Source organism: Megalops cyprinoides, chromosome 3, assembly GCF_013368585.1.
Source record: "Megalops cyprinoides isolate fMegCyp1 chromosome 3, fMegCyp1.pri, whole genome shotgun sequence".
In the NCBI taxonomy this organism is placed as follows: domain Eukaryota; kingdom Metazoa; phylum Chordata; class Actinopteri; order Elopiformes; family Megalopidae; genus Megalops; species Megalops cyprinoides.
Window position 1 is genome coordinate 35441644 of NC_050585.1, and position 18752 is coordinate 35460395.

At 42.0% G+C, this 18752-nt stretch overlaps 1 protein-coding gene across 1 annotated transcript in view; it reads right to left on the reverse strand.

Annotated features, from left to right (window-relative positions):
* ubl3a (ubiquitin-like 3a) overlaps positions 1-3887 on the reverse strand; it is a 38107-nt gene extending 34220 nt beyond the window's left edge. Inside the window, exon 1 of the mRNA XM_036524233.1 lies at positions 3037-3887. Within this exon, the coding sequence (XP_036380126.1) occupies positions 3037-3063 (27 nt within the window). The 5' untranslated portion in view covers positions 3064-3887. The remainder of the gene's footprint in view (positions 1-3036) is intronic.
* Positions 3888-18752: the final 14865 nt, after the last annotated feature.

Sequence of the window (18752 nt, forward strand, 5' to 3'; positions counted from 1 at the left end):
ACTAATGAATAACTTGACATACAGCATACAGACCAGCTGTTATGTATGAATCATGCCCTCTATACTACATTTTAATTTGTGGAGCTCTGCTTGTGTACATACATATGAACAATGACATTGTGAGTCCAGCTTGCAAGAAATGAAGGCCACTTTTACTTGAACACTAGTTGCACCCTGTAGGCTATGTATGGGGTGTTGTTATCAGCTCTAAGAAAAATAAATATGAACTAGCTAGCTGGAAGATTTCATGTAGTTTTTACATTTTGTCCATTTTACAGAAACAAAACTATCACATCTAAGAATCAAAATGTCACAACTGTCACCAATAAGATCTTTCCGTTTTTGTCTGATCCTGTACATCACTTTCTTCCTAGACTGAGAATGTAATATAACCATATAAGCATAATATAGTCACAATTCATGAGGCATTCCTGGATTTACAATGGGTGATGACCCCCCCACCTACACACACACACACACACACACCAGTACCACCACCTTAAAAGTTCCCAGATGGAGACCACACACTGATAACACTCCTTTTCGCAAAGCATACTTCTCACATAACTGGCCCTTATGATTTGCAGTATTCTTCTGTGAGACAGCGTTAGACATGGAGATCCACACAGTGTGCCATGTGAATTCCCTGTTGGTTAAATAAGTCGATTTACTGAAAAGGGGTTTATCTTAATAGAAGTACCAACTTAAATTTTTAATCTTTAATAGTGCCTGTCTTGGCTGTCATTTCCTTCACTACTGAAAATCCTCTTGAGGCAAAATCTTGCTCACCGTCATATATTCAGTTTTAAATTGAAATTTTAGAGGGGGAAAAAAATGCCCCCTGGTGCATGTGCCGCTCTCGGTTTTGAGAACGTCAGCAAATCTGGAAATGACCCGAAACCTCTTCACTTTCCCCTCACCGTTCCGTGTCACTTAGTTTGAAGGTAATATATTCACAAGGGAATGAACAAATCACTGAGTATCAGCCTGTGCCTCCTCCTCCCGCACGGCATTTCAGCCGCCACCGTGCTGTAGGTGCTGCCCCGAGCTGAGTCGCACCGTGCCCGCTCCCTCTGCGCTTGGCACTCAGCATTAGCTTGGAGCTTCTGGCCTCCTCAACCCTTCCCCTTTAAAATAACTGCACTACTTTTGGAGAGCTAGTCCCATCCCTTCCAATCCCTCCTCTCTCCATTTCCTCGGAGCCACTGCTGACAGGAAATGAGAGATGAGAGAGAAAACCAGGCTAACTATAACTCCTAGAGGAAACCATGCCTGCTTCCCCCCACCCTCAGAACAAATATTACAATGACAAGGGCAGGTTCCATTCAAACTTTTTTTTTTAAGACTCATCTAAGAATATTAAATATTGGCATTTATGCTTCATCTTCCTTACTAACTGGTCACCAAGCCAGATTCTCCATATGCATTTCATTTATCCAGCCAGCTGTAAGATAATCACCCAAGATACCGGGGCTTTTTAGTGTCAAGTTCACTCCCTGGGCATTCACTCAAGTTCCAGCAGTGTTTCACAACTGCTGACCAGTGGCACAGCTCCCTCTCAATATTTAAACTGAACTGCAGGTCCTGCGCTTAAAATGTAAATGGCCCTGCGGTCACCGCTGGCCTCTTGTTCCTAAAAGATTAACTGCAGTAAGTGATCAGCTCATTCTGGCTGCCGTTTAACAGTCTTAAACCTTAACATGTAGCTAGAGATTACAGCAGTATAGGCCTATATGTTGCATTCTTTCTTACACTGTGCCAGACGTTGGGCCCTGGCTGTGTGACTGTTTCCAATGTCTAACCTACATGCAAAGTGCAAGTCTACTAACTAACTCAAATGCAGTGAAAATGTCCTTTTGCCCGCGTAAGGAAGTATTTCTACGGAGTAGTGGATTTAGCGCATGTTTCCACGCAATCGAGGCTTAATTCACCTACTGTTGACTTTGGAGACGCTTCATAATGTGCGGTCGGTCAAGAAAGTGACAATCTTGGCCACGCACGAAACTATACCAGTTCTGTATGAACTGGTATACTTTCAAGCTACAGGGAAGCAGGACATATTCATACGTAAGAACCTCTGTCTGAGTGCTGCAATCTCACTCTAAAGTTGTTATGGCTACATACAGGCATTTAATTTTCTGTGCAAAGGTTATGAACAAAACGTTTCTTCAAACAAATATCACAGGGTTTTGAAAATATAAACATCCGTCACTTTGTATACACAACAAAAAAACACCTCGTTCTTGTTTAAAATGTACAATAATTAACATAGTTTCAAGATCAAGATTAAAGTAGTATGTATTTGGATGCTTTTTAATGACAGACTAGTGCAGTATAATAGTACGTATGCTGAAATGCTACCGTGATAATAAATACAGCCAGCTGTAGGTCCGTAGAGACAGTGGAGAGCAAGGAATACCTGTTTATCAACACATAGAATATAGCTCCTGTGTGCTGCCTGTAAGAACGAGACGTTCTCTTAAGTCTGAAGTGTATTACCAGAAGCCATCAGGTTTAGGTTTGGGACAGAAAACCCGTCCAATCAACATGGAAGCAGTAGAACTTTATATTATTTACCCCAGACAAATAAAGCAGCAAGACTGCGTTAGTCACATGGGGTTATGATCCCACTGAGCAAAGGCAGCTAAGTGTAAAACAGCGTATCATGGTGGCAAAATGTCAAATAAGACGTCCTTCCGTAAGTAATGTACTTTAACATGACTGAGCGTCTAGCGTACTTAGTTAAACTATAGGTCAACATGTCGCTTAAAATTACACAATTATAACTTCATATAGCCATGACATCTACATTAAAACTTAGAATGGTAACTCGCGTTTTGAAATCTCTGCGGCACTAGCTCTGGGCTACACGTCGGCTTTACGAAGCCTGAAACGATTGATAAAATCAGTAACAAAATTGACAAGACATAGAACGTCATTGAAATTACCGAAAGAGGAGAGGAAGACTGAGTTAAAAACAAACAAACAAAAAACATCAAAAAATTACATTCAGAGGAAACGCTGACATATTCTCACCGTGTCCGCTGGAATATTGCTCGTCATCTTAGAATGTTACCCCTTTTCTGCGACCTTCCAGGTGAAAACGCCAGTCCCTTTGCTGTGTCTTTATAAATACTTGTACAGTTACTTCGAAAAATCACAAGTTTAGATTCCAAAAACGGTATGGCGGTTGATACTGCAACTCCTTTCGCAAATGTGATGATGCCGAAAGCAGAGGTAGCTATTTGAATGTTAGAAATGTAGTTAGTCTTGTACTACACATTTGGTCGGCTTTTTTGAGTTGACTAATTCTTTGAACAAACTGTATCCTTAATTCACTGGAAGGCCCCCCTCCCACCCCCCAAAAAGAAAAATACAGTCTTTAAAAAAAGGTGCCTACGCCATAGGAAAACGAAATATAGAATATCCAGGAAATTCAACACTTTAAATCCTTACTGTTTGCTCGAAACAAAACACAACAAATCCGTATCAGTTGGTTGTTTCGTTTGTATCAATAATTATTTGCCATGCCCTCAAAAAACAGAGTTTATTCGGCATATATTCACGTATTAGGTCCGTCTCCCCCTTCTACTCCGTCCTGCTGTCATCCTGCTTCAGAAAAACATGGCGGCAGTTCACATGAAAAAAAAAAAAATCTACGGGGAAACCGTGGCTAGCTAGAAAAAAGCACGATGTGGTTCGGTATGTAAATGCATACGCCTCCATACGAGTTGAAGGAAGGGGTGGGGAGTTGGGGGTTTACTTAGTGCCCCAACGTAGACAACAAGCTTTGTTCTGGTTTCACTGTCGACTCGAAAAACCTCCGGGGTGGCCACACTGGGTAATTGCACACACTGTATTTCTATAATTTTCTGTGGTGATTTAAATAAGGAGACCTGTAATGCGCTGGCTGATTGTATCTAACCGTCTTGTAACAATGTGGTGTTTAACATTCCAGATTAATACATTGCACTTAACCAACTATTTTATCAAGGTAGGTAATTAAATCATAAACAAATCTGCTGATGGGTGAACTTCAGCTGATCAAAATAAAATTAATTCAAGTTACTATGTCCTTGAAGAACTGATACTTCCTGACAGTGGGGGTCATTATAACTGTAAAGAGATGACCGAGGAGTTATGACAGGGACGGTCTCAATCTGGAGCAGTAGATAGATGTGCCATTGTTTGAATGCAAAGTAAATGCATGTAATGTAATGCGATGAATGCACCTATTGATATGTGTAATATCAACAGGATGAAGGCAACATGGTTTTTGAATCTGAACACATTTTACAAAACGACCAAGAGTGGGCATCATGTCGTTTTCATTGTAAATTCTTGCTTCTCTGTACTAAATAGAAGCAATTTTTTATGATTACTCCATGTATGTTATATCTATTTCTTATTTACAAGTGTATTGCATTTATATCATAACTGTACATTTATTTTTATTATTATGATTATTTATTTATTGGATTTTACCATTTTAGAGTGTTAAACAATGACATCCTTGGTCTTCTGAAATAATATAACATTTAAAAATATCGTGTCTACTTAAATGGAAAGCAGTGATAACATTACATAACTGCATAGTTAGGGCTAATACTGTACATGATCAGTAAGGGCCTAAACCTAAAATCTCATTGTTGTCTTGTCTAAATTGTTTTCTTCCTTATGGAGAGAAATTCATCCTGACATCAAGAGTCCTCCCAAGAGATCTGCAAAAGGATTAACTTCTTAATCTACCACTGACTCTTTCCTGTAGAGAAAAAGGTTAGTGCTCTTCTGAGCCAACTCCGGTCTCTTATCCGCATAACATTGCAGCCCTTAATCCAGGTACGGCTCTCCCTGCTGCCAGATCAATTTGCAGCAACAGTCTGACATTTGGGGCAGACGTCCACTCTGAAGTGCGAGCATGCATGAGTGTGTGTGTGCATGTGTTTACGCATGTGTCTGCGGGAGTTTGTGTGTGCCTGTGAGTGTGTGTGTGTGTGTGCGAGTTGGGCTTTGTTTTTCAACTGTTGAAGCATATGCTGAGACAAAGACGAAAGCTGCTTACCTCTTGTGTGTTTAATCTCACACAGAGAATCTAAACAAAACATCACCCCCTTCCTGTTTTTCTTTATTTTGTTGCCTCAGTCAGTACAATGGGGTCTGTTGCAATCCAGACAGTGTCAGACAGCCCTTGTCAAGAGTCCAAGTCACTTTAGATGGAGAGGCTTAGTTTAAAGATACATATTATGCGCTCATGGTCCATATTCCACGTGCTCTTCTCCACAGCAAATATAAAGATAACCCAATAAATTCTCTCAATGTTGTTGTGGCATTGCAGGAAGGTCAAACATTGTGAGAATGTTACGCTATCCAGGAAGAGACCGCTACTGTCTGCCTCTTCCTGGTTTAAGACAGTAGTGTTTTTTAGCTGATCACTATTCTTTGAAATATAACCTTTGAAAGCCGGATAACTTCTGTGAACTGTTAATTCCTCTGGAATAATGATGTCAAAGTAAACACTATAGACTTCAGTATTGTTCCTTTATTTAACCTCTGTGGGAATGTTCTGTGCAAATGCAGTTTCCTCAGCTGAGAGTAATTACCTTTGCCACGTATAAGACAGGACTAGGAGCATTACACCATCATCTCTGTTATCCCAGTAGAGGGGACTAATGTCATGCCACATAAACTATGTAACCTGTGCATTTAAATTGCTACCATGCATCAAGCTAATTATTAACAGCATTAATGTTGGATATTATTTTTGGAATCTTTTGGACCTTGATCTTGTCGTGAAGGCAAAATGTGTACTGTTTGTCTCATACACATTCAACAGTGAGCTAAATTCAAGATGGATCAATTATTCCTGCTGTGCAAAGGATGGATTTTTATCCACCAGAGCTGTTAAGCTTTTTTTAAACCCCATTATATGAACCTTAAATTGCACTTTATTAAAAAAACAAACTAGCCATGAAAAGCATCCTTTATGTCTTTTCAGGTTTCTCCCATAAGCTTACACTAAATCACTGACTACTGCATAGGCTTTGTTGTGAAAGATCCAAGGTTTTTGGAGAATATGATTTGGATGAAAAACAATCTTTCCAATTGTTCCTGACAATACAGTGAATATACACTTAAATTTGAAATAAAGTTGAGTAATGCAAATCTCTGGGATTTGGGTGGAGAGAGTTGGCATTTGTATAATCATTGAGAAATCTCTCTAACATTTCTACCAACAGGAAAACTATTTCAGTTAAGAATTCTTACAATTCTTACAATCCTTCTATAATGTTATGCCATCCATATCACACTAAGTGTTATGGCCATGTGTTTCCACAAATGACCCTGGACAAGCAGTCGTTTGGAGCTCCTCACCATTTTTGCCATCAAAGCCTTTTCCATTGCATTCGTCAAGACAAAAATTATTTTGCAAAAGCTTGAAAACCCAGAACTGCATCCAAAAATTCTATCAATGTGCAACATATTTCAAATGTCAAGATTTTGACAGAAACACATTAAGAAGTAACACGTTGAGAATATGTAATGCATAATGTTTGAGAATGTGGCTTTTCTATCACCCTGTACCATGGATTTCTGTATTTTTCAGTTTCTAGTGTGTGCTTTTGGCTTTCATCAGATAAGGTGCTCTCAATGGCACTTGAAACTGCAATTTATATGAGGCAGGGAAATTCACCAAAAGACAGGGACTTGAGCAGCTGAAGCAGAGATTAAATCAGTCCCCATCCATCCCTCTGTCATGGCTGAAGTGTGAATCCTGCTACCTGGGAAGTCCCTGAGGTTGCCTGGCACTTCCGAGCCCCACAAGGATGTGGACTGCTACCCTGATGGTTGCCAAAGGGGTCTGCTGTGGCGATTGGGGCAGATAAATTCAGAGGCCACTGATGACTGACAGAAACCATCTCCCGTGAGACCTTCCCATTCCATCTCAGGCTGTCATGCTCCACAGAGCCAGTGGCAGATGCACACAGTGACAGCAGACCGGTCGCCCAGATTTTCCCAATTTTTTTTTCAGTGTCCAATATGCCAGTATGTGAGGCGAGGAAGAGCCCTTACCACTGAAGGCATTTAATGAAATGCGCTTTAAAAGACAGCAGCCTGTTTGATGTGAAAGCAGAATAATTTGTTTGTCTCTGTTCATCTTGCCATTAAAAAAACAGTCCCCTGCCATTATAACAATTTTTATGGGCAGTGATACTTGCAGCGCAGAAAGAGCTATTATCAAACCAGAGGCTTTCACTATTCACTTCCCTAACTTTGAATAGCTGACAGGAAGGCCTTATTTTCTATCAGTGTTTGTGTGATTAAAGGTCAGTGCATCTCTAAACATTGAATGGACATATACTTCGTCAGTCACTCCAACAAGCAACCAACAAACAACATTAGAACCCCCTCCTATACACACACACACGCATGCGCGCACGCACACACACACACACACACACACACACACACACACACACACACACACACACTACAACCACTACATGTACGTCTAACCACCAGCTGCCAACGTAACCTGGTAACAGAAACATGAGCCGCAAAGATCCAGTTATATGGAACAGGAACAAGTCCGTTCACTCTCACATTGCATGTTTCAGATGGGAACATGATACCGTTTAAACAGACAGACTGCATATATGTTGTTGTCAGGGTAAAGCTTTGACGGAGATTTCAGTATCTTCTCTGAATTTATTTGGGGTTTCTATATTCATACAACTTGGATCTTCCACCCCCCTGGAATCCGTACTTTATTTTGTTGCATGTATAGTGCACAGATAAGCAGGAGTTTAAATATTTTCCTTATCAGTACATGCCTCATCATGACAGAAGATAAATGGAAGATTGATTAACTTCACTCTTGTTTTTTTTTAATATAATTTCCTTAATCTTCCCATAAGGACTGGTTTTGATATGTCTAGGCAAGGAAGACAAAAACTGAATTCCATTCAAGTCTTAAAATGATTATCACTGCCTGATATTCCTATGATATCTTAGCAATTCAATTTAAGGTTGAAAATAAAACCCAAGTCTTTATTTTGGCCACTGGTCTATGAAAGCTGGGTCTGGTGAAAAAAAATTAGCAACAAGCAGTATCTGTCTTAAACATTTAATACTTAAATACTATGGAGAAGTGAGCTTTTAACAGGAAGGTTGCAAGTTTGAAATCTAGGTGGGGCAGTTCTCTGCACCCACAGAGCAACGCACTACCTGAATCCTGAATCCACATCCTAAATTGCATCAGTAAATATATGGCTACATATTTAGATAGCATATAAACATCCCAGGCTAGTTGACCTGGACAAGGGGATATCTAAGTTAATATACAACTATGATTAATACTTGCAATTCCTCTAAAATGTGGAAATCACAAAGAATGTCATTCCCAGTTTCTGGTTTGGTGTTCCATTGGCCCCATTATATGTACAGCAGTATACCCTCTTAGCTCTTAGCATTAATCAGCTATTAATGGGTTGTGTTTTTGATCACATAATTTGAGTAAGTGAGGGTTTGCCTACGTGTTTGAGGCATTTGTTGTGGTTAAGGAGCATGGCAACAGAACTGAAGAGAATGTGTGTGAGGTATCCATGTTACTCCTTGTCAACACATCTATCCATGTGGACTGTTGACCTTTATTTCAGTGTGGCATCACCAGGGGTTACAGTAGTCTAGATTTCTATGTGAATCATCTTCATTACTTTCAAAATATTAAATTTGTGGCACTCTGTTGCTTGGCACTCCAAGTCATATCTCTGTTTCTCTTTCTTGTAATTGTTGCCACTTCTATATGTCATGTTTCTTGTATAGTACCTTGTAAAATTACATAAATAAATATAGTTAGGAGATCTATATATAGAATGTATGAATATATAATATCCACATTCTATACTCAGTGCTAACCACACCCTGACATGTAGTCACTACCTGCAAGGGTGGATCTCAGAAGGCCCACGTCAGGAAACACAGCTGTGTTATTAGTAAACAGGCACTTTTCCCACCTGAGTCAGCCCACTCTCTAACTGATCTATTCCTGGAGGATGCAACCAGCACAGCCTCCAGGCGCCCCCTGCTGGTCAGGGTGCTTTCAGTCCTTCTTCAGTCAGCTAAATGACCTGGCTCGTCTTCATCAAGCAATGAGAGACTGGGCCCTTTTTGGATGGTGGGGGTGTGCATCAGAATCAGACATAATGAACCTACCAGGCTTATGTCAGGAGGATGATGCAGACGGAGTGAGTGTAATATCAGATCATACCTCCTTTCAGGGCGGGAGTGAAGCAGAGGAATCACCTCATACATACAGTGCTGGCCAAAAGTATTGGCACCCCTGCAATTCTGTCAGATAATGCTCAATTTCTCCCAGAAAATGATTGCAATTACAAATGTTTTGGTAGTAATATCTTCATTTATTTTGCTTGCAATGAAAAAACACAAAAGACAATGAAAAAAAAATTAAATCAATTATCATTTTACACAAAACTCCAAAAATGGACCGGACAAAAGTATTGGCACCCTCAGCCTAATACTTGGTAGCACAACCTTTGGACAAAATAACTGCGAACAACCGCTTCCGGTATCCATCAATGAGTTTCTTACAATGCTCTGCTGGAATTTTAGACCATTCTTCTTTGGCAAACTGCTCCAGCTCCCTGAGATTTAAAGGGTGCCTTCTCCAAACTGCCATTTTCAGATCTCTCCACAAGTGTTCTATGGGATTCAGGTCTGGACTCATTGCTGGCCACTTTAGAAGTCTCCAGTGCTTTCCCTCAAACCATTTTCTAGTGCTTTTTGAAGTGTGCTTTGGGTCATTGTCCTGCTGGAAGACCCATGACCTCTGAGGGAGACCCAGCTTTCTCACACTGGGCCCTACATTACGCTGCAAAATTTGTTGGCAGTCTTCAGACTTCATAATGCCATGCACACGGTCAAGCAGTCCAGTGCCAGAGGCAGCAAAGCAACCCCAAAACATCAGGGAACCTCCGCCATGTTTGACTGTGGGGACCGTGTTCTTTTCTTTGAAGGCCTCGTTTTTTTTCCTGTAAACTCTATGTTGATGCCTTTTCCCAAAAAGCTCTACTTTTGTCTCATCTGACCAGAGAACATTCTTCCAAAATGTTTTTGGCTTTCTCAGGTAAGTTTTAGCAAACTCCAGCCTGGCTTTTTTATGTCTCTGGGTCAGAAGTGGAGTCTTCCTGGGTATCCTACCATAGAGTCCCTTTTCATTCAGACACCGACGGATAGTACGGGTTGACACTGTTGTACCCTCGGACTGCAGGACAGCTTGAACTTGTCTGGATGTTAGTCGAGGTTCTTTATCCACCATCCGCACAATCTTTCATTGAAATCTCTCGTCAATTTTTCTTTTCCGTCCACATCTAGGGAGGTTAGCCACAGTGCCATGGGCTTTAAACCTATTGATGACACTGCGCACGGTAGACACAGGAACATTCAGGTCTTTGGAGATGGACTTGTAGCCTTGAGATTGCCCATGCTTCCTCACAATTTTGCTTCTCAAGTCCTCAGACAGTTCTTTGGTCTTCTTTCTTTTCTCCATACTCAATGTGGTACACACAAGGACACAGGACAGAGGTTGAGTCAACTTTAATCCATTTTAACTGGCTGCAAGTGTGATTTAGTGATTGCCACCACCTGTTATGTGTCACAGGTAAGTAACAGGTGCTGTTAATTACACAAATTAGAGAAGCATCACATGATTTTTCAAAGGGTGCCAATACTTTTGTCCGGCCCATTTTTGGAGTTTTGTGTAAATTGATACTTGATTTGACTTTTTTTTCTTTCTCTTTTGTGTTTTTTTATTGCAAGCAAAATAAATGAAGATATTACTACCAAAACATTTGTAATTGCAATCATTTTCTGGGAGAAATTGAGCATTATCTGACAGAATTGCAGGGGTGCCAATACTTTTGGCCAGCACTGTAAATGACACAGACAATTATAGGAGCTTCCAGGTCAGCACAGCTCTATAAAGGAGACAAGCCACACTCTGAACAAGGACTGAAGTGTAATATATGCAGTGGGAAGAGCAAAGTCTACACTAATGACTAATTGTCTACAGACAGTCACCCTCATTAACTAAGTGACAGGGACTGCAATTAAACCTGAGGGTGTGCTGTTTTATGAAGATGGTTGTTGCACAACTCTGAAGAGTACAAAGCATGCAGTCTTGATTGGACGTTTTATAGTTTCCTTATATCAAATATTTTATTTGTTCATATTTTTGCTGTTACATTTTTATAGCAGGCACTTTCATCTTGTTCTCTTTTGCATATTTATGATTTTGTGTTTCAAAAAGTAGTTCCAGTAGTTATTATGGCGAATTTGTTGGGTTTCATTTTTGTTTCATTTAATTAGACTTAAAGAAGAATTGATCAACATGTTCCCAGCCAGAGTATAATTATTGAGTAACGCGTTTTCAACAGTCCACCACTGTAGCAGTGACACCTGCTGGAGCCTGAAGTAACTGCATTTCCCATCCTATATGATCATTGAAATGAAGAAGCAAAGAGCACTTTGAACCACCAGCCTTGGGCTGTGAAAATATCCTTCACACATTTCATATCTTGTCTTGAAAGATCCTCAGTGCAAAAACAGACAACATCCAAAGAAAACCTATCAATTTCCCCAGCACCTCACTTGCCACTGAGATAATCACATGGCAGTACAATGAAAAGACCAAGTGAGTTCTCCATCATCTGGGTGTAGGTGTCAATGTGCAGGCCAGGATTCACAGTCTCTCCCACAGCTAAGCGCCCCCCTAGAGGCAGGCCCCGTCTTGCCCCTTCTGATCTTACCCCATGGTACGGGATGGGCATCTCTGAGGGGAGAACGTCTGGGGTGGGAGTTGGCTATAGGCTTGGGGGGGGGACTACCTATCTCCTCCATCAGCTACATCCTGTATCGTCACATTGCCATTGTCACACCGGAAGGCTTTGTTGCCTGTTTGTTGCCTTCTTTCCACAGTGACCTGCAAACTTCTCCCTGGTCTACAGCAGCACTGCTTGATGTAAAAGGCCAAGGACGAGAGAGCAGGAAGGACGGCGCCGGCGATCCACAGAGGGGTGCCCTCTGTTTCTCTAACCACGCTGTGCACAGCAGCCTTCTCTGCCTCTGGGGAGCCCATGATTACTATAATTACACTGTGTTAAATGTCTTTTGGATGGGATAAACCGGCTGGCCTCCAGCCTGCAGGATCTGAAGAACCCTAATCTGAGGAGCTGCGCACACCACCTTCATCTTTCTTCACTCAGTCTAAAATTCCACCCCAACACAGTTCCATCCTCTTCATGACACCTCTATCCACATTGCAAACCTGCTCCTCACCCTTGTGGCACCAATTTAAAATCACTATAGACCGCTCCATCAAGTTGTACTGTGAGGTCTACAGAGTCCTGATATCTAAGAAGGAATCAATGTAGGAAATTGGTGACAGGCAAGAGAATGAGTCTAATAATTTTGCATAGGACCTTCTCCAGCTTCCTATGAAATTTTGTCCAGACTACATAATAGTGTTAAATCTTACATGTATTTGTGCATTTATGTGTGTTCACCAGTCTGGAAGAAACTGGCACACTGGTGGCAGTATTCATTTCCCTAGGTAATACTTACTTTAAAAACATCATGTGTTTTCTCTATGTTTCTTATTTGGTCCCTTTGTTTATCTGTGAGTGCTTGAGCTGTGTTAACTTGTGGGTAATTATACAGCTGCTTATGAAAAAAACTAAATTTAGCTTATCATGGGGGAAGGACCATTGCCTTCACTGTCAGTTCTTTGACTTTGTAAGAAATGAAATTCATGGGTTTCATCACAGAGCTACTTTCCAGTTAGAGACCCAGCCTGTCAGATAATACCTTGTATATCAACAGACTTTTGCAAACAAAAAAAAAACTGTCTTCTTGGGTCTAGTGTCCACATAGCTAAGACTTTACACGGCAAACCCAAAAATATTAATATTACTTGTATTTTGAGATCAGTTCTGGATTTGTTTGCATTGATTTGTGGCACTCTTGCATTCTTGGATTCTTGGTCACTTCAGCAATGATACTATTTACACTGGCATCAGCTCGGACCTTTAACTGATATACTGACAAAAGTGCACGTTTGCTTCAGTAGGTGGCTTTCATTTAGTGGTGCTTCTGTGATTTGCAGGCTCTCATTTTGAATTGCAAGTCAGTGTTCAGCTTCATAACATTAATAAGCACAAATCACTACCAAGTCACCATGGCTGATAAAAATGCAATGTGTTCTGTTTTCTAGATATTGCGCTGTTAAAATCATTCATCAATTCATTTTTAAAATATCTTCACTTTTAACAAGAATCTTTTGTAGGTTTTCAATGTCTAATTTTCATTTTGTCTTCTGTGTACAAAGCTTCAAAATGGATGTCATGCAGTGAACCGTCGCAAATGGCAGAAAACAAAACAGAAACCCCAGGGGGGCTTGGCGAGATGCGCCGAGAAGCAGTCGGCAGATTGGCCAGTGAATTGGTTGGGGGTAATGTAGGAACACCTGACTGACGAATCCACGCTGGCTAGCATGCTGAGGCGACTGAAACGGCAACAAATGCCACGGGGATGTGAGGAAAACAGCCCCTCCCCACCCCCCGTGAACTGAGTTTTGTGCTGTGGGTTTATCGTTGGGTTTCACTGGGCACCCAGGCCACTATAGTGAGAGGGGCTATGTGGGTGACACGTGATTCACCAGCTTAGGATGAGCTGCCCACGCTGTAGTCATGGCACGTGTGGGAGAAAGGGGTGGGGGAGGAGGGGGGAACCGGGGGGGATGGAGGCGTCTGTGACTCAGCTTCTTGCTCTCCTGGCAATGAGGCTGTGAAAGAGCCCATCTGCTCCAAACCTCTACGTCTCCATCCTTGCCGCCCCTGCTCCTGAGGTTGGACAGTAGCAGGGAGATCCAGCATACTGTGCTCAGCTCCACGGAAAGGATATTATCTCTGAGGTTTTAAGACAGAAAGACAGATAGAAAATCTGCCAGTAGGATGGCTCTCTGTGGCTAGGGTTCTCTTTTACACAACTTACAGCACTTAAGCTTTTCAAATGCGGGTATGAAGTATGGAGTTAAATGGTAAATGATGACAGGACGGGGAAGAGGGAGCAGAAGACTCCTGCTCACCCAGAGAAAGGATAATGCGGCAACACATCAGGCAGTGATTACAAGCAAATGAACATTGCTCTGTTCCTGAGAAGTGATAGACTCATTAGCTTCAAGTTGTTTCAAGTGATAATGCCTTTCCATTCACAAAAACAATAGTCAAGATGCCACAGTCATACGAAGTCATCAAATCTAAATTTATACATTTTGTCACACGCACACACACACACACACACACACACACACGTATATCAATCCACTAGTTTAGGGAAGTTTTACACATGCACTGGGGGAAAATGATAAAATTTATGATTATATTGACACTTGTAAAGCAATAAACAAGATGACCTCAGTCTTCATCTCCACTGCAGGAAAGACCTGTAACAATATGTTGAAAAATAATCTCATGTCAGCAAAATAACACAGCCCACATAATTTAATGATAAGGCTTTTAGGCTCTCTTAGAGAATGAATCATTCATTTAAACTAATAATGGTGACAGTGCATCTAAGCCTCTCAGTGTCGTCTAAATGACAGTAAATGTCCTCATGCTCCATTTCAGAAAGGTGACAGATTAAGACTGAAATGACTCAGTGAGCTAAAATGGTTTAATGCCAGCACTAAATAGTCACATGACCAGGTGAGCTCTAGGGAGCCTTAGATCCCTTATGTAGAAGGGGTGCATTTTTCCAAACATCAAACAATGCATAACATATATTCAAAAATATACAAATCAATCCCATGTAAATGGTAAATGGACTGCATTTATATAGCACTTTTCTACTCATTTGAGTACTCAAAGCACTTTACAGTTATATGCCTCACATCTACCTACCAGTGGCAGAGGCTGCTATACAGGCTTACCAACTGGCCACAGGGAGCTGTTGGGGGTTCAGTGTCTTGCTCAAGGACACTTCGACACTTTGCCAGGATGAGCCAGGGACCTTCCAATCCCCAGTCGACTCCTGAGCCACTGTCACCCCATGTACACATATTTTTTTGTGCATATGCCACTGAATATGTCTTAATGAGTAGCTGAAGCCACTGAAGCAGCTCAGCTCCACTTCTGATTCGCCCTGAGGTGAAGTGCTGAAGTATTTAATGGCAGGCTTAGATTCCCCACTCATCCACAATTAAAAGCACGGAGGGTTTTCACTCCATTCCCCATCTGTCAGTCAGGGGCAGGCCTTTTCCAGGACAGGGCTATATTCCAAGCTGCTACTAGACAGCAATAGTGTTATATGTCTTTCTTTCTGTAAAGACAGTAATGAAGCCCTCAAATATTAACACTTCAGCCTGTCATGGTATCAGACTGTCTACAAGCCATATTACATTAGAACATTGAGGAAACAAAAAAACCCTCATGTCTACACAACTTTTTGTGTGACATGTAAGAGGTGCATATATGTATGGGAATGAACAGAACAAAGATAGTCACTGCAATGCTCACTAATCATTTCCTCGACAGTGATGCCCAGGGGACAGCATACCCCCCTGAAAGAACATGTTTAGTTGCTGAGCAGACCCTGGCATTAATTGAGATCACAGGGATGTCTCTCTGCCACCAGCTAGGATGTTCCCTGCTCAGTGTGGATGCACACAAACAAACACACACACACACACACATATACATTCCCACAACCAATTAAATTATTTTACTTTTTTGCCGCACTGTGAGAGAGGGGCTTGATTCACCAAGCAAAAGGGTTACCTCACATTCATTTTAAAACTCACCAGGTTTTATAAAATAATCTCTGAGGGGGACGGATATTGAATCACTTAAGTCAACTGAAAGTTAAATTATCCATCTGGCAGGACCCTAACAGGATTCTGCAGGTGAGGTTGATGCTGCAATGAGATGCTGATGAGAATGAGCGTTAATGACACATCACACAGCCAGGCACCTCATGTGAGCACGATAAATGTAAAAGAATGGAGAACATTTTGTTTGCCTAGACACACTGGTTCAATTGTACAGCCCTATAACAGTCTAAATAATTTAGCTAATTTGGTGTGGCATAGCCTCAGGTTCAGCTGGATGTAGTGCTTAGCATATGGCAAACAACCCATGTATGGGAGAAGAATAGCATGGATGGTGTTATGTGAAGGTCAAAACCTTGTATTTTTGCCACACTGAAGGGGGTTGCCATTTCCCATCATGCATCTTGAAAGTATGAGGCTTTTCCGCATGTATAAAAATAGATGGATTATGTGCCCCACCGAGCAGCTCCCCTCAAGCAAAGGTTCAGCCATGTGCAAGGAGCATTAGTATGTACATCATATACGTGTACGCACACACTGTCACCCTTGCTGACACACGCAGACACACATCCACACATGAATACACATGCATGCGCAAGCGTGGGTGCATGTATCTATACACGCGCGGGCGCGGCCACACACACAAACGCGCGTGCATCAGAGCCAAGCCCAGATGCCCAGGATGTTGCTGAAGCTGCTGAAGCCGCTGAGGTCGCTGAAGCTGCTGAGCTGTGAGACATCTTGATCAATGCGCGGATGTAACAGCTTGCACTTAATATCAGCTTTCTTTCCAAATTGCTTTCAACTGTGGCAGGCGGCACTTTCAAGGGCAGCCACATCTGTCATGACCCAGCCACCCCCTCCATATTCAGGGAAAAGGTTCCCTTCAGAGAGTAAAGGGCCCTGCCAACAGGAAAGAGAGGGCCTAATGGAGACCTGTGATCAATGGCCAAAGCCTGTGTGTGTGAGAGCAACAGGACTCTGGGGGAAGGACAAGACAAACAGTCCCAAACACATTTGACACAGGAACAGTGAATTAAGTGTTTCTTTCAGGAAGAAGCTCTCTGGGCAACGCAATGGTCCAAGGAGGAACCTCTGAGTCCTCTGAGGTTCTGACAAATCTGGCAAGGATTAAAAATCGGCTAAAATGACACAGCCATTTTGAGGCCTTTTTTGATTCACTCAGGAAAAATTACATCTGCTGGTGGGTGAAGCTGCAGCGCTCCTTTTAGGTGCCACAATATTGCATGTGTATTTTTTACAACTGTTTTTGTGCCAGATCAAGGTCATGAAGGGCTGAACCTGGTTGGTGGTCGGTGATCTTAATCCAGTCTGAGTACAATGAAGATGTTTACTTTTTTACATAAGCTAAGTCTGCATCAAGCACGTAAAGGTTATAGCAAATACTCCAGCTTTAGGCTCCAGCTCCAATCTGCAGCCACACCCTTGTCGGCAGTTCTCCCACAAGGCGATAGTTGTGGACCCTGCCTTTTTAGATAGCCCCACCATGCTTCTTAAAGCATCAAAGCACGTACAACTGACAACAGCACAAACACCTGTGATTAACAAGGACTTTTCCTGAATTCTTACTTCCACTCTCTTCACCGCTCACACACACACTGCTCTGACACTGCTCAGTGTCACTGCATTCAGTCTGCGCTATTCCTCTGTTGCTATGGTTTCAGATGAATCATATCCCATTTGTATTCAGCGTATCCTTTTCTCGCACACCACATCTAACCTTTGCTGTGCTGTTAAAAAAAAAAGAAAAGTTTCACTTTCTCAGATGGTTCAATTAGCCAAGTGGGTCTCATCTGCCACATGTATGCAGCACTGGGCGTGATGACAGTGGTACGCACACAGACTCGCAGGTGTTGCCACGGAGACCCCCCCCCCCCCCTTCTTATCTGCACCGTTATCTGCATCAAATCGGTTGCAATGTATCTGTCCACAGTTAGCAGCCACACCTGCCCAACTGTTATGCTTCTTAGAATTACAGGTGTCTAGGCTGGGTGCATGCAGGGGTGAACACACATCACTATTTATTTCATTTTTAAAGGAAATGTTACCAGATTAGTCTGTCCTATACAGGGTAAAATGGTTTCTGTTTTCCATCTGATGATGTTAATTGGTAATGGCTTTTACTTCTTTGCCTAAGTCTAATGGCACTCTGTAATTAAGCACTGACTGTGTCACACGGCCAACAACAAAAGCCTTGGAATCGTAACAGCCCCAACTCCACTGCTCCCCTTGGCAACACATGTCAGTAATGAGCCGCGCTTGCTTATGGAACATCAACGGGATGAATAATGTTTTGACACACCACACAAATTAGACTGCTAGTACGTGTGACCTCACCTTCACCTTTTTTTTTAGTCGCTGTGTTCCCGTCCAGGATTTTAACCCACAAGCCTTCAGAGGAAAGACAACTACTCCTCGCTATCACCACCCCCTCTATACCCCTCACCACCCACCCACTCAATAACACAGTGACACCAGGGACACAGGAACCCATTTTTACACGCCACGCTGGCATTTCACAAATTGCCTTTGTTAATGGAGGGATCGAACACAATGCAAGGCCTCAGACAGCTCATTAGCGTTCCGCAACGATAGAGAGTCTAAATCAAGCTGATTACATCAGAGCCACTGTTGAACCTCCAAATTGGCTTCGGCCTTGCTGTCACAGGGAGGACAGCATTCCCTTAAGTGAGGAGAGCTGCTATTTGTCTTAAAAAAAAAGATTATGTGCCGTGGCTGTGTCGCTTTATACAATCTCTTTTTATTATCGCTAATGCCACATTCAAAACAAAGTACAAAAGAAAATGATGAATGCAAGCACCTAAACAAA